Source organism: Panthera leo, chromosome C1, assembly GCF_018350215.1.
Source record: "Panthera leo isolate Ple1 chromosome C1, P.leo_Ple1_pat1.1, whole genome shotgun sequence".
In the NCBI taxonomy this organism is placed as follows: Eukaryota; Metazoa; Chordata; class Mammalia; order Carnivora; family Felidae; genus Panthera; species Panthera leo.
The window spans coordinates 74,636,903-74,653,274 of NC_056686.1; the positions used below are offsets into that span (position 1 = coordinate 74,636,903).

General features: G+C 35.0%; 1 protein-coding gene across 6 annotated transcripts in view; it reads left to right on the forward strand.

The window, feature by feature from the left end:
- PKN2 (protein kinase N2) overlaps positions 1-16,372 on the forward strand; it is a 129,236-nt gene that overhangs the window by 52,881 nt on the left and 59,983 nt on the right. For 5 of the 6 annotated variants that reach the window (XM_042952655.1, XM_042952659.1, XM_042952657.1 and 2 more), the window contains exon 3: positions 13,297-13,451. In XM_042952655.1, coding sequence (XP_042808589.1) covers positions 13,297-13,451 — 155 coding nt within the window. Of the gene's footprint in view, positions 1-12,693; positions 12,768-13,296; positions 13,452-16,372 lie in introns of all 6 variants that reach the window. The other variant, XM_042952660.1, reaches the window with a different exon arrangement.

A 16,372-nucleotide genomic window follows, 5' to 3' on the forward strand; every position in this document is an offset into this window, starting at 1 on the left:
CAGTTTTTGTTAATTATCAGTAAGGCTGCTGTATCTACCTGTTAATAGATTTTTGTGTGAACATGTTATTCACTTTAGTAAATACTGAAGAGTGTGATTGCTACATCATGGGTTAGAGTATGTTTAACATTATAAGAAACTGCCAAAATCTTTTCCAGAGTGGTTATACCATTTTTCATTCTCATCAGGAATATATGAGAGCTCTGGTTGTTCCACATCCTCTCTGGCTCTTGGTATTGTTAATGTATTTTTTAACCAGTCCAACAGATGTATAGTGGTTGATGGCACACATTATTGTTGTCAGAGGTAGGAAAGAAGAAAAATAAGGTAGCATTATCTTAAGGAGAATTTATGAAAGAACTGTGCATGCCCTAGGTACAGAGTTATGCACAGAATGAAGAAGTCTTCTCTACCAGGCAATACAAGGACAGTTTTCAGACATTAAGATGTAATATAACAGGTACAAGCAGTTCTGAAATTTTTCATGCCTACGTTGTTTATTTCAGCTTAAACAAAAAAATGTTACAGCCCACAATCTTATCCATGCTATTTTTATAAAATATTAAGAAAGCTAAACCACAGTTTGTACTAGTTACAGAATTTCTCAGCAGGGTGCCTGAGTCAGTTGGTTAAAAGCATCTGACTCTTGATGTCGGCTTAGGTCGTGATCTCACATTTGTGAGTTCAAGCCCCATGTCAGGCTCTGGGCTGACAGCATGGAACCTGCTTAGGATTCTCACTCCTTCTCTCTCTGCCCCTCCACTCCCTCTCTCAAAATAAAATAAACTTAAAAAAAAAAAAAAAAAAAGAAAGGAAACTTCAAAAAAAAAAAAGAAAAAAGTTCTCAGTGACATTACTTTAATTGATGACATATGACAGAGGCCATCCTGAGTACACAAAAAAATAAGCATCCATTAATAATACATGAGTATTCCTATAGTCTGAGCATGTTGAGATGGCTATATAAGGTGAGCCATTTTGTTTAAATAAAAAAGCTGGCTTTGGGGGGGAATACAAACATTTAATATAACTGTAACACATGGGAAGATTCTGGAGCAGTTTATTCTTAAAATATCTGTTTATAAATACCAGGTAAATACCAGAATGATGGTGAGTGAACAGTAGCTAAGACTTGAGATTGAAGTTTGTGAGGGAGATAGAGTGCTTCAGCATACTACTACTTTTATTAATTTAGATTTGGCTAGGTTTGTTTCAACAGTATTCCCTCGTGCTATCTTTTTTAATGCAATAAGTAAATAGACTTATTCCATAATCAGCCATCCTGGCTGTATAAGTACCAGTTAATGAATATTGATCACTGGGCACCAGCTGTGTATAAAATAAAGATCAAAGGTTATATGATCTGAGATCTCATCCAAGTTGGAACATTATATAGTTGTATGGTTGTACACCACTTGCATCCCCTCTAAGTATTGTTTTTCTCATTTGTAAAACCTGGAGGATAGACTGTATATGCCCTTTCTAGGGTGTTTTGTGAATAAGACATTTTAATAGCTTGACGAAAGGTCAGTTATGAGCACCTACGCTCTTCTAATTCTGAACATGAAACCTCTTGTTGGATGTAGATAAAGTCTGAGGAAGCTTTCTTGGGGTTGGGAAGACTCAGGGTCAGCTGTGTTACTATATACCTCCAAACGAAGGAGCCAGTTTAAGGCTGGACCTTAAGTAATCAGGAGCCTTCTAAGGATATGGATTGTTCCTATGTTCTAGAACTCTAATTCATCTTGGAAGCCAACTGCTCAGTTGTGGTTTTGGAGAAAATACTAAAAGCTCCAAAAACAGCGTATCTTTTGCTCTAAATGTTGTTGGTGAAATTACTAACAAATTGTTTTTACTCCTCATTCTGGCTCTGGAAAATCTCCTCCCTGGGGACATTTTAACTACATCATATTTTCTGGTGACTTCCAAAGCAGTACACCTGACTAAACTCTTTAATTTTATCACTGTTTTGTCCCTCCTCCTTGGCATAATATCTAGATATTTATGATGTAACCAGTTCCCTGTATTAAATTCCCTTTGTTCAAAATATCTAGTGTGGTTTCTGTTTGTCAGCTGGACTGTGAATGGGATACCTTCTTTTCATACCACACAACAAACTTAGAATACTTTAAATCCAGTCTACTTAACTACACTTAACTTATATGCCATTGTTGTCCGTATTCTAGTTCTATCATTTTATCTTCAGTTCCACAAATTAGATCTAATTATTGTTTCATATAGTCATTGTTGGTTTATAATTACCCATATGTTTATCATTTTCTTTGTCCACCATTTCCTCATGCTTTTTAGACCTTCCTTCTAGAATTATTTTGTTTCTTTTTCGTCCTGAAGGTATACACTCTAAAAAGATACTTCCCTAGCTTTTCTTAAGATAATATTTGTCTGCAGTGTTCTGCTTTTTTAATAAAATGGTGTAGATTTCCTTTTATTTGATTTGCTTAGGATTTATTAGGTTTCCTGAATCTGAGATTATATATTTCATCAATTATGGGAAATTCTTAGCCCTTGTTTTTTATTTGAATATTGCATCTCCTATATACTCTCAACTCTTTCATTTTAGAACTCCAATTAGATGCATTGACAGTTTCTTCAAATCCTCTCCATTTCTCCAATATTCTTTTTACCTGTGACCAGCTTGCTCTTTTTCACATATATTGTATTTCTAATTTCTGTTATATAATTTTTAATACTAGAAGTTCTGTTTTGTTAATATTTTACAGTCTCTTGTCCTCGTCATTCTTTTGATATCCTTTGTATTTAGTTTTACCTATTAGGTACACTTTTTCACATGTGGTAGAAAATAATGATAATAAGTGAAATTTTTGCCACATTACAGTGTAGTGTTCTCACTAGTGGTGAATTTTTTTCTACCTGAGCTTTGTGATTTCTAATTGTGTGCACATTTTCACTGGAACTTTATCTGTGGGAATTCTTTTAAGTCTGGATTTAAAATGCATTTTTTTAAAAGAAGATTTGCATATTTTTAGTAAGATGCCTAGAAGCATTATCAACCTGAGGCCAATTAAAATAAATTTAAACTAACTTTTTGGTGGCCACATAGATGATATGATTTCCTGCATCAGGCCTATGTGAGAGCAGTAGGAATTTTTTTTTTTAATGTTTATTTATTCTTGAGAGAGAGCATGAGCAGGGAAAGGGCAGAGCGAGAGAGGGACACAGTCTAAAGCAGGCTCCAGGCTCCAAGCTGTCAGCACAGACACAAGGCTTGAACTCATGAGCTGTGAGATCATGACCTGAGCCGAAGTCAGATGCTTAACCGACTGAGCCACACAAGCGCCCTGAGAGCAGTAGGAATTTTTAAAGAATATCCATTCTCCTTCCCCACAGTCATCCCAAGCCAAAGACAAGTCAACAAATAATTCAGCCATTATGGATGGCACTTTTTGAGCTTTCTGTTTTTAGGTTTCTTCTGATCTGATTGCCCACTTTGTAGGATTACCTCACAGCCTTTTCTTGAGCTCTTATTAAAATCCAAGTTTTATTCCACCAGGATGATGAAAGCTTAGCAAGTCTCTTTTTATCAGAAAAGCAAAACCATTCTCAGAAAAATAAACCTACAGATGTCATACTTGTATCTGCAGTAGGATTGGGTCACATGCAACATGCACTGCCTTCTTCCTAACCCCCAACTGCAAGTGAGACTGAGAAATTTTGTTTTATTTTCCCCCTTGCCTCTTATTTTAAGCAAGAGAGGAGATTGAAGATGGAGTATGAAGTTAGTCAATCTATAGCGTCAGGTACTTACAGATTGCAAATATTTTCTAACGTTTTAGTTTAAGGTGTCTCATAGCACTTTGAATTTTATAGGTAATTGTTATCCTTTTTTAACTTAATTTTGGTGACATTAGTTTCTTAAGATGTCCATTTAATTTTCAAATTTATTGACAAAATTTATAACATCTGTTATTCATTTAAAGTCCACATTTATCTATAGTAACATTCCCTCATTCATTGATAATATTGGTATGTTCTCCATTTTTCTTCTTTGATCACTTTTCTGAGATTTCCCATATTATCATTATGCCCCCTTCACTCCTCCCCCCTCTCACGCACGCGCACGCACACACACGTGCACACACACACGCGCACACACACACGCGCACACACACACACACTTTACTGATCCTTTCTTTTGTGTATTTTATTTTGTTAATCTCTGCTCTGACCTTAATACTTCCTTTCTCCTGTTCTCTTTGGAATTACATGGATTTTTTTTTTTTTTTTAACTAACTTGAGGGGTGCCTGGGTGGCTCAGTTGGTTAAGCCTCTGACTCTTGATTTTGGCTCAGGTCATGATCTCATGGTTCGTGATGAGTTCGAGCCCCACTTCAGGCTCTGTGCTGACGCTACACAGGGATCTCTCTCCCCTTCTCTCTCTGCCCCTACCCTGTTTGCTCTCTCTCTCTCTCAAAATAAATAAACTGAAAAAAACAAAACAAAACAACTCGACAGATGCTTAGCATCTTAAATTTATTCTCTTTTCTAATATATGTGTTCAGGGCTTATGAATAATCCTCTCAGTATTGCTTAGTTGCATCATAGAAGTTTCCATATGTAAATTTTTAAATTTATTTTCATTGATATATAATTTACATGTAACATTTTATAAGTTTAAGGGATACAGCATGTTGGTTTGATACATTATATATTGTAATATTATTATCACCCTAGCATTAGCTGACACCTTTATCAAGTCACATCATTATCATCTTTTATGTGGTGGGAACAATTAAAATCTAGTCTCTGCTGTGCATTAGATCTCCAGGACCTATTTACCAGTTCCACGTTTGTACCCTTAAAGACATGTCCTCAATTTTCATACCCTCCAGCATCTTGTAACCACCATTCTACTTTCTGTTTTGTCACATCTTGGCTTCTTTAGATTCCATATAGAAGGGATAACATACATATTATCTGTCTTACCCCATTCAGCATTATGTCCTCAAGGTCCATCCATGTTGTCATAACTAGCTGAATAATACATATTCCATTGTGTGTGCGTATAAATACAAACACACACACCCTGTGTCTTCTTTATCCATACTACTATTGATGGATCCTTAGGGTTTTTTTGTTTTTTTTTTTTTTCCCATATCTTGGCTATTGTGAGTATAATTTCCTTTAAATATATACCCAGGAGTGGGATTACTGAATCATATGGTAGTTCTATTTTTAATTTTTTGTGGAACCTTCATACTTTTTCATAATGTCTGTACCAATTTACATTCCCACCACCAGTGTACAAGGGTTCCTGTATCTCCATAGCCTTGAGGACACTCATTACCTCTTGTCTTCTTGATGATCGAATGCTTTCTTCCGGGGGGAAAAAAAAATATTTAGTTCCTCTACCCACTTTTTAATCAGATTTTTCTCCTTTTTCCTATTGCATTGTGTGGGTTCTTTATGTATTTTGGATATTAACCCTTTATTAGATAATTTGCAAACATTTTCTCCCATTCTGTATGTTGCTTTTCATTTTGTTGTTTTTTGCTGTGCAGAAACTTTTTAGTTTGATGTGGATTGAAGTTATTTTTGCTTTTGTTGCTTGTGCTTTTGGTGTTATATCCAAAAAACTATTGTCATGGCTATTGTTGAGGGCTCTTTCCTACATTTTCTTCTAAGAGTTTTATGGTATCAGGTCTTATGTTTAAGTCTTTGATTCTCTTTGGGTTACCAAGATTTGTCTGCCTATTACTGGATGCTAATGTGGATAAGATGGCTCCCAGGTCCTTTGGCCTATGATGCTAGATACCACAAATTACACATAGATGGATATGTAATTTATTGTTAAAAAAGAAAGACAAAAAGGAGGAACATCTGTGACACCATGATGCCGACCGATATCACCTAAAGTTTTTAATGAGTTTGAAATATTTTTTCTTTTTCTTTCTTTTTTTTTTCTTGAGAAAGAGACTGCACCTACAAGTAGGGGAGGGGCAGAGGCAGAGGGAAAGGGAGAGAGAGAATCTCAAGCAGGCTTCATGCTCAGCGTGGAACCCCACATGGGACTTGATCCCACGACCATGAGGTAATGAACTGAGCCAAAATCAAGAGTTGGATACTTAACCAACTGCACCATCCAGACACCCCTGAAATATTTTCTCATTTTCATTATGTCTTTGTGGTCTCATGAACTGGTTAAAAGTGAATTTCTTGGGGTACCTGGCTGCACACACACTCTCTTAAAAAAAAATGTGAGGGGTGCCTGGGTGGCTCAGGCAGTTAAGCATCCGACTCTTGACTTTAGCTCAGGTCATGATTTCCGGGTTTGGGAGATCTAGCACCACACCAGGCTCTACGTGGAGCCTCCTTGGGATTCTCTTTCCCCTTTTCTCTCTGCCCCTCTCCTGCTTGCATGTGGTCTCTCTCAAAAGTAAATAAATAATTTTTTAAAGTGTTGTTTCTTATTAAACATGAGGACTTCCCAGTTATCCTTTATTTATTGATTTTTTTTTTAAATTTTACTGTAGTGCCTTGTGTTGATACCTGTTTTATGTTCTGTGTGTGCCAAAAAAATAATGCACATTCTCCAGTTGTTGCGTGTTATCCTTAGTATGTTTATAGGTTAAGCATTTAGTTGTAGTGTTAAAATCTGCATCCTTACTGGATTTGTGTCTGCTTATTCTATTAATTACTAAAAACACTGTTAATATTTAATGGAATGTGAAATTGCTGTTTTCTTTTGAATTCTGTCAATTTTACTTTCTTTTGTGTCCATGTTATTGGGCACCCACTAATTAGGATTGATTGGTCTTTATGATGAATTGAACCTTTTATCATTGTGAAATGACTTTCTTATCTCCAATTATTTTTGTGCCTGAAAAGTATCTTTTGTCTGTTGTAAATATAGTTTGGGGGTTGGGATTATTGATTGAATATTTTTTTCTAGTCTTTTACTTTCAACTTTTCTGTATTACTATGTTTTAGATATGTCTCTTGTAAATAATACATATAGTTGAGTTTAATTTTACTCATTTTTACCTAGACAAATCTTTTAATCAGTCTAAAGTCTTTGTCTTTTACCTAGATCATTTGGTCCATTAGATTTAAATAATTACTGATATATTTGGGTTTATATTTTGTGCTTTCAGTGTTTCTTCTTTCTTGCCATTTTTATAGTATTTTGAAACATGAGTCAATTATTTTGGAAATTTTAGTTAATTTAAACAGTACAAAATGCATTCTTATCAGAGACTGTAGTGTTAATCACTGTTCTTTCCCATCTCCATAGAATTCAAAGGCCTTAGAATGCCTAGTTTTTTATTCTAGCTTCTTGAAACCTTTACATTACTTTATTATTGATTGATATATAGTGGTCATTTAAGGTTTCTCGCAGTAAACCATTTTCTGTGCTCTTCATTCCTTATTTTTCTTTTGATATACCTATTTCTAATCACTTTTAGAGTTTTCTTTTTAAGAGTTTATAGTTGTGACATTCTTTCCATCTTGGTAGTCTTTAATTTTTTCTTTATTCTTAAAAGGTATTTTCACTGAGTTTGCAATATAAGCTTGATAATTGTATCATGTAAGGAAACTGTCATTCTGTCTTCTTCTAGCTTTCATTACTATTTTTGAAAAGTCTGTTGTTAATCTACAGTATCTCCTTAAAAGTACCCTTTCCTTGGCTGCTCTTAAGATTTTCTCTTTGTCTTTGATTTTTTGAAGTTTTACCATGATGTGTCCATGTGTGGACTCTTTTCCTCTGTATATTTCTGTCTGAAGTTGATTGAATAGCTTGAATTTATGGATTGATATTTTTATAAGTTCTGAAAAATTTGTCATTATCTGTTCACATAATGTCTTTGAATCATTTTTCTTTTTTGCTTCTGAAACACAGATTTAGATTTTTTTTTTGCCCTCTGTGTCTTTTAATCTTTCATTTTGTATTCCCCCCACCTCATTTTTAAACTTCCTTATTTTTCATGAGTAATCTGCTATTTTTCTATATCTAATTTGGTGTTAAACTCATCCATTAAAATAGCTAAGTATAAGTCCCAGCACTGAAGATGCTTGTAGTCTTAGAGGGAAAACAGACATGAAAATAGATTATTGTAACACTATATTATATATATATATATATAGACACACACACACATATATATATATATGGGAAGAAGGTATGCTTTGAAAACATATTAAAAAGGGGATCAGATTGGGGGATGGTTAGCAAAGAAAAAAGTAATGCCTAAGCTGAGTTAACAGTAGTATGGAGGAAGCCAAGTGCATTGCATTCTGGGATGATAGAGATTTTTTTTTTTTTTTAAGTGAACATAGAGTTTCATGAAAAACAGTAATGGAAAGTTAACTTAGACCTAGTCAGCATACAGCCTTTAATGCCTAGCTCTGAAGGTGGGACTTTATTTGGGACCTCTCTGATTCTACTATGTAAACATTATATTAAAGCCTTCTTAGTGAATATGTATAACATATAGTTGGGGTTTTTTTTTAATTTTTTAATGCTTTTATTTATTTTTGAGAGAGAGCCCAACAGAGCGCAAGCAGGGGAGGGGCAGAGGGAGAGGGAGACACAGAATCCAAAGCAGGTTCCAGGCTCTGAGCTATCTACTTAAGAATAGATTCAAGGGCACCTGGGTGGCTCAGTTGGTGAAGCATCAGACATCGGCTCAGGTCATCATGATCTCACAGCTTGTGAGTTTGAGCCCCGCATTGGGCTCTGTGCTGACAGCTCAGAGCCTGGAACCTGCTTTGGATTCTATGTATCTGTCTCTCTCTGCCCCTCCCCAACCCCCTCTCTCAAAAATAAACATTTTATTAAAAAAAAAAAAAAGAAATTCAACATTTGCTGTTCTTAGAGTGGAAAAATAATTTCATCTTACAAAATTTTTAAAAATTGCCTTTTTTGAAAGAAGAGAACATTAATGGGGAATTCTAGTAAGCGCTGTTTTGAAATGTGTTTTTTTTTTTTTAATTTTTTTTTTACATTTATTTATTTTTGATAGGCAGAGACAGAGCACAAGTGGGGGAAGGGCAGAGAGAGAAGGAGACACAGAATCCGAAGCAGGCTCCAGGCTCTGAGCTGTCAGCACAGAGCCTTACGTGGGGCCTGAACTCACAACTTATAAACCGCAAGATCGTGACCTGAGCCGAAGTCGGATGCTCAACCAACTGAACCACCCAGGCGCCCCTGTTTTGAAATGTGTTTTATGTGAAGAAAAGTGTTTAGCAAATATACCGGCAACCATATGTTTTATAATGCTGTAATTTACCATAACCTGTAACAAAGGAAACTGGAGAGAAGAAAAGTAGTTCATTAAAAGGAAAAATAGATTGGGGCGCCTGGGTGGTTCAGTTGGTTGAGCATCCAGCTCTTGGATTCTTGGTTTCAGCGCAGGTCTTGATCTCGGGGTTTGTGCTGACAGTCTGGAGCCTACTTAGAATTCTCTCTGTCCCCTTCACTCTCCCCCACTCATGCTCACTCACTCTCCCTCAAAATAAATAAAAACTTTAAAAAAAAAACAAACAAACAAAAGGAAAAACCAGGCTCTGTGCTGACAGCTCAGAGCATGGAGCCTGCTTTGGATTCTGTTTCCCTCTCTCTCCTCCCCTCCCCCGCTCATGTTCTGTCTCTCTCTGTCTCTCAAAAATAAATAAATGTTAAAAAAAAATTTTTTTAAAAAGGGGCGCCCGGGTGGCTCATTCGGTTAAGCGTCCAACTTCGGCTCAGGTCATGAACTCGCAGTTTGTGAGTTCGAGCCCCACATCAGGCTCTGTGCTGACAGCTCAGAGCCTGGAGCCTGCTTCGGATTCTGTGTCTCCCTCTCTCTCTGCTCCTCCCCTGCTCATGGTCTATCTCTCTGTCTCTCAAAAATAAATAAATGTTAAAAAAAATTTTTTTTAAGAAAAAAGGAAAAATAGGTGAAATCTGAGGAGGACAGAAAAGTGTTTCTCTAACTTCTAAAGGAGTAAAAAATGGGCTTTATAAAACAAGACCTATCTAAGGTTAAATTTCTGCCTTGGCATACACTTTTTGATTTTTGCAAATTACTTGAATTAAGTTTTGCTTGTTTTTATTTGTAAAGTGAGGTTATATTACAAAACTTTGTGAATTCTTTCGAAGATTAAATAAGCAGAAATACCAGCTACTTAACTGTGCCCTGACATGTAATTTTATTGAGCCCTAAACATTGGCCTAAGCACTGCACAGGCTTTATCTTCACAATAACCCCCAATTTGTGGCTGAGGAAACTGCAACACAGAGATGTAAATGTATGACCCAGACCACACCAGTAAGCAGTAGCCACAGGATTTTAACCCAGGCATTCGGACCTCCAGAGCCCAGACTCCTAATCATTATATTATTTCTTATGTTCTTCTAATCCTTATTAAAACTGACAATACTTTTCTATAAAAATAGTGTTAGATGTTATAATACTGTTACAAATTCATAGACTGTTAGAATCAATGGATCATTCACTGCCTTAGTACAACCTATTTTAATGTGCAGTAATTTCTCATACAGCATCCTTTACAGATTATAATCTAGCTTCTGTATAAATGCCTCCAGAGACAAGGATTTTATTGCATTTTAATGGAACTATTTCATTGTTAAATAATTCAAAATGTAAAGAATTTCTTTATATTCTGTGATAAAATTTTTGCCCTCACTACCTTTACCCATTTGTTCTAATTCTCTTGCCCTAATTCTCTGTAAGTGGACAGTTTCTTTCATAGACAGATATTTAACAAGAATCCTTTCTCTTTCTCATCCTAAACTAAACACCATCAACTATTTTACAGATAACACATTTCCACACTTTTCTCAACTGAGAGCCTTCTGTGAATGCATCCCAGTTCTTTTTTAAAATGTGCTTACTATAAATTAACTTTGTATGCCATATTTTATGTGGTTATGATTTCTTTCAAGAGTCGTTTATCATTTATGTTAAGAAAAGTTTAAAAAAACAAAGAAAACCTAATTATTCATGATCTGAATACACCTAACTGTTCAGTCATTACTAATGTGAATTTCATTTGTGGCCTCAACAGGAGATATGCTTATACTTCATACAATGAGTATGACTAGCTAATGTTTATTGAATATCATGCACCATGCCCTTTTCTAAGCTCTGTACATGTAACTTATTCAGTCATAATAATCCTGTGAGCTTGATGCTGTTTTTACTTTTTTAACAGTAAGGATAGTGAGGCACAGAGCTGTTAAATAACTTACCTTCTATGACCTGGTTTGTACTGAATCTCAGTTCCAAAACTAAGATTCAAACCTGGGTACTCTTAACTACTATTTTATATATATATATATATATATATATATATATATATATATGTGTGTGTATGTCTTAGTTTAGGCTGCTTCAACAAAATACCATAGATGGGGAGACTTAAATAACAGATATTTGTTTTTCACAGTTCTCGAGGCTGGGAACACTGAGATCAAAGTGCCAGCAGGGGCAAAGTTCTAGTAATGGCCCTCTGCCTGGTTTGTAGGCAACATCTTTTCTCTGCATCCTTACATGACAGAGAAAGAGCATCCTAATGATCTAATTACCTCCCAGAGGGCTCACCCCCAATACCATCACACTAGGGCTTCAACACATGCGTTTTTGGGGACACATAAATATTCTGTCCATAGCAATATGTTAAGTAGTTCTTTTGTGAGCCTAATCTGAAAAGTTGTCTATACTTAATATCAGTTTTTTATAAGAATATGTCCTCTACAAAATCACCTTTTGGAGCAGCTCATTTATAATGCAAGAAATTCAGTTACAGTAGAAACCTTTCTTGAATTTGAATCTCAGTTCAATAATTGTGCAACTTTGCCTATTTCCTGATGTGTAAAATGTGGATAATATCTGTCTCAAGTTATTTTAAATTTAAGATTAATATGCATATATTTATGTATTTGTGTGTGTGTAATTATACTGTCATATATGTAAGTATGCACACACGCAGAAGCTAGCATAGTTGTTTACAATGTTTTTAAATGGCAAAAAAGCAGCTTAGCGCAGGAATTAAGGTAGACTTTGGTATGGAAGTAACTTACTAGGTATATGATCTTGGGCCAGTTTCTTAACTACTCTGTACCCTAGTTTTTTTTGTTGTTTGTTTGTTTGTTTGTTTCTGAAATATGGGTGCAGTGCTCATTTACAGGGCTATTTATGAGGATGGATGAGTTTATAGAGCACTTACATCAGGACGTACACTTTGTAACATAGTATATAAATGATAAAATGGTATTTTATGTCATTATTTAGCATAGCACCTGTATTTTTGCAAGTCAGTTAACAAATTATGTTGAAATGTTTTTAAACTAATGAATTTTTTGAAGGAATGTAAAGCCAAATATAAAACATACTCATTAAAATCAGTTGGTCACACCATCTTTTATTGCAGAGGAGAGAAGGGAACCCTGAAGCACAAAGTTAAGTAACTTGCAGTTTAGACAGTTTTCCAGTGATTGCCAATACTTATAACTAAATCAGGTCTAGTACTCTCATCTTCTAGCTTATTTTTTTTATGACGAGAGACCTAGGGCAGATAAAACACAAAATAATGAACTTCAACATGATGAATTTTAGTATTCATGATGTATTATTAGTATTTCAATGATAATGGATTATTCAAAATAATGAGAAGGTTCTAGCTGAAGTTTTTGTTTTTGTTTTAAAATAGAAGCACCACGTATGCTTTATGAGAAGCCATGGACTTGAATTTTTGGATATCCCCATACCAGCAGTGTGGTATCAGTCAGTATCTTTGAAACATTTTCCATTGTGACTGAACATCCTCCTAATAGAAAACAAAATGTGAAGTCCTTTATATATGTGCTTAGATTATTACTATAAAGAATGCTGGCATTATATTTGAAGTATCCTTAGTTCTACTTAAAAAGAATTACTTTAGAGGAATTTGTATAATGTTTAAATGTGCTTTGCTCTCTAGTCAGGTAATGAATAGAGATTTAGTTTAATTGTTGGATATTTTGAATAGATTAGTCAAATTAATTTAATTTAAACATAATAGTGTTGAGAAAACTTGGGGCGATGCTCTAATTCAGTTTCAGACTCAGTATATCCCTGGCAGATGATCCTGCAACTCTACTTGAACATTTTCTTGGCTTGTAGTCTTACATTATCTGTAAGTATAAAGAGATTCCATTTAGGTGACATTAAGCTCATCTCAAACCCTGTAATTCTTTATTCTTTGAGAATATTAACATTCATTTTTAAACAGCAATTTGTCCTAGTAATTTTGATATAACTATTTAATTTACAGATTGCCCAAGGACTCCAGATACCCCTAGCAGTGACCCTCGTTGTTCCACTAGCAATAATAGATTGATGGCTTTACAAAAACAATTGGATATAGAACTTAAAGTAAAACAAGGTGCAGAGAACATGATACAGATGTATTCAAATGGCTCTTCAAAGGTAAGTACTATAAATTATAAATGTAAACCTATACAGTCAGTCCTCATGATTTGTAGATTCCATATGTGTGAATTCACCCACCTGATAAAATTTATTTGTGACCCCAGCATCAGTACTTGCGGCACCTTCACAGTCATTCGTGAACATGCACAGAGGGATGAAAAATGTGATCGTCTGATGTGCATGCTCACAGCTGAGGTCAAACAAGGTGCTCTGCCTTCTTCTGTAAGCTCTTACACTGTAAACAAGTATCCTTTTCACGGTCTGTGTAGTGCCACAGTTTTTGCATTTTTGTGCTTACTGTGCTTTTGCTGTTTAAACACTGTTTTTTGATTTCTAAGACCAATTTAGCCTCCAAATTTGAAAGTATTGACAATAAAATAAGTTGGAAACAAATAGTTTTTAAAATAATGTTTTTAAAATTGCTTACTCCTACCAAAATCAATCAAGAAAAAATTTAGTTATGTGAGTAAAGGACCATCCATATTTGCAACTTTTCTGTGAATCTGAAATTGTTCTAAGACAGAAAGTTTACTTTTAAAAATTTGGGCTCTAATGAGTTTTCTATCACTCTATCATGGGTTTTTAGGAAAGGACAAATGAAAAGACAGGACATTCTAGCAGTACTGATTGGACTAGACCTGTGAGTTCTTGGGGAATCTGGTGTGGGCATGTAACTCCTCACTGAGAATCATTTTTATGGGGAACAGTTGTTACTAATGAGAATGTGTCCTTGTTCTGAGGTATAATGTAGAAGAGAAAATGTTGGGAACCACTGAACCAGATTATTGTAAAGGTTCTTTCCAATCTAAGGTTCTATAATTTTATAATTTCCAAAAAGTCTTAGAAAGGTGGACTTATTATAAAATCTACATTGGTAGTCTTAACTAAATTATTTTAAAGATCTTGCCTCTGAAAATTAATGTTTCTTTAATATTTATAGGTATTTCTAAAGTAATTTCAGAATTAAAGTTATTTGTGTTTGGGGAGGTTTTTGTGTGTGTGTTTTCGTTTAAGAATTTAAAATTGGGGAGGAGCAGGGGTGGAATTTTTTACTTGGAGTTATGCACCCTACCTACCCACCCAAAGAAATCTGGGAAGATGCTGAAAAGAGAGAAATGTGCATATGTTAATAAGTAAGATTTTTTAAGCCTAGTAATTAAAATTAGATTATATGCCATATTTCAAATAAATTTTTATCTTTAGAGAAATACAATTTTTTCTATTTGATATATAATACATGATAGCATGTTGTTTTTTCTGTGTTTTTATTTTTAGTATTGACCTTTAGTTTTGAGCATTTTTCATTTTTATCAATTTGGACTTTTTTGTTTTAAGGCAGTAGTGTTCTTGGAGTTGTGAGTGCATGGGTATATTTAAATTTATCCAGCTACCACCCTCTAGAATAAGATTTTTAAATATACAGTTGATGGATTAGATTGAGATGTTTATGAACCCTTTGAAGTTAAAGGAAAATGGAGTGTGTTTGAATGAATGGCTGAATGAGAAGGCCATAGGTTTCACTATTCTTGAAGTGGTCTGTAATTGCCCATTCCACCCCCAAATTGAACAGGTTTATGGACATATTAAAAGTAAAACAAATAGGGGCGCCTGGGTGGTGCAGTCGGTTAAGCGTCCGACTTCAGCCAGGTCACGATCTCGCGGTCCGTGAGTTCGAGCCCCGCGTCAGGCTCTGGGCTGATGGCTCGGAGCCTGGAGCCTGTTTCCGATTCTGTGTCTCCCTCTCTCTCTGCCCCTCCCCCGTTCATGCTCTGTCTCTCTCTGTCCCAAAAATAAATAAAAAATGTTGAAAAAAAAATTTAAAAAAAAAAAAAAAAAAAAAAAGTAAAACAAATAGATAACTTACGATAAATACAGGTCCAAAATGAACAGAACTATGAGCATCCTGCTAAAACAAAAGATTATTTTCCAATAGCCTTTTATTTTTAATTAGGAGATTTGTTAATTAGGGAAGGGGTCAGGTGGAGGTCCAGAGCATATAACAGCTTCTGTAGTCTCTGACGTAGACCTGCCAGTTATTTCTGTCTAGATTTGGTCTTAGCTGTTTTCCTTTCTCATCTTTAAACCTCTCAAAAGGTCAAAGTATATCTCTACGAGATTAGGGAAAATTGTAAATTGAAGTTATGTGGAATATTTAATTTATTAAGGTCTTAACAGCTGGGCTCTGGAGTATGAATGTAATAAAATTATGCCTTATAATAGGTACTTAACAGGTAATATTTCCACTTTCAAAAGCCCTACTGTCCAAAAAGGAGATATCGCCTGTAAATAATTATATAATAGTGATTTGTCCAAGTTACTTTAGAAACAGTGGGTAAGGATCACTTAACTACCAGAAGAAATCATTAAAGTCTTAGCATGAGATTTTAAGGATGATTTGGAGTTTAAAAGGGAATTATTTTCTAGGGAAGATGATGGGTAAACCCAGCAGATAGAGTAAGGAACTGTTGAATAGCATGGCTTATTCTAAGAAATAGAAGTGCTTTTGTATGGCTGTAGCAGAAACTCTTAACCTATTTCTTTCCCAACATATCTGAGGTAGATAGAATATTAGCTCTAGCAGTCATTTTCAGTGGAAGGCCATGCCCTCTTGGAAAAACAAATCTCAATCTCCAGAAAAGCACATTTATTCTGGGGAAAAGTCTTTCAAGTGATTCCAACAAGACTTTTTTTCCTTTCACTGGTAGAGCTTTAAGTGAGTGAGGTGTAGTGAGAGGTATAGCATAATTGAAAGACAAACTAGATTATAAAGTACTTTGGACAAAATTAAGCAGTTGAGATTCTATCTTATAAGATATATGGAGCTGCTGAAAGACTTCTAGACAGTAAATACATGATCAGATTTAAAGTTAAGAAAGTTCACATTCATCTTTCTCAGGCTTGAAGAATTAATTAGAGAA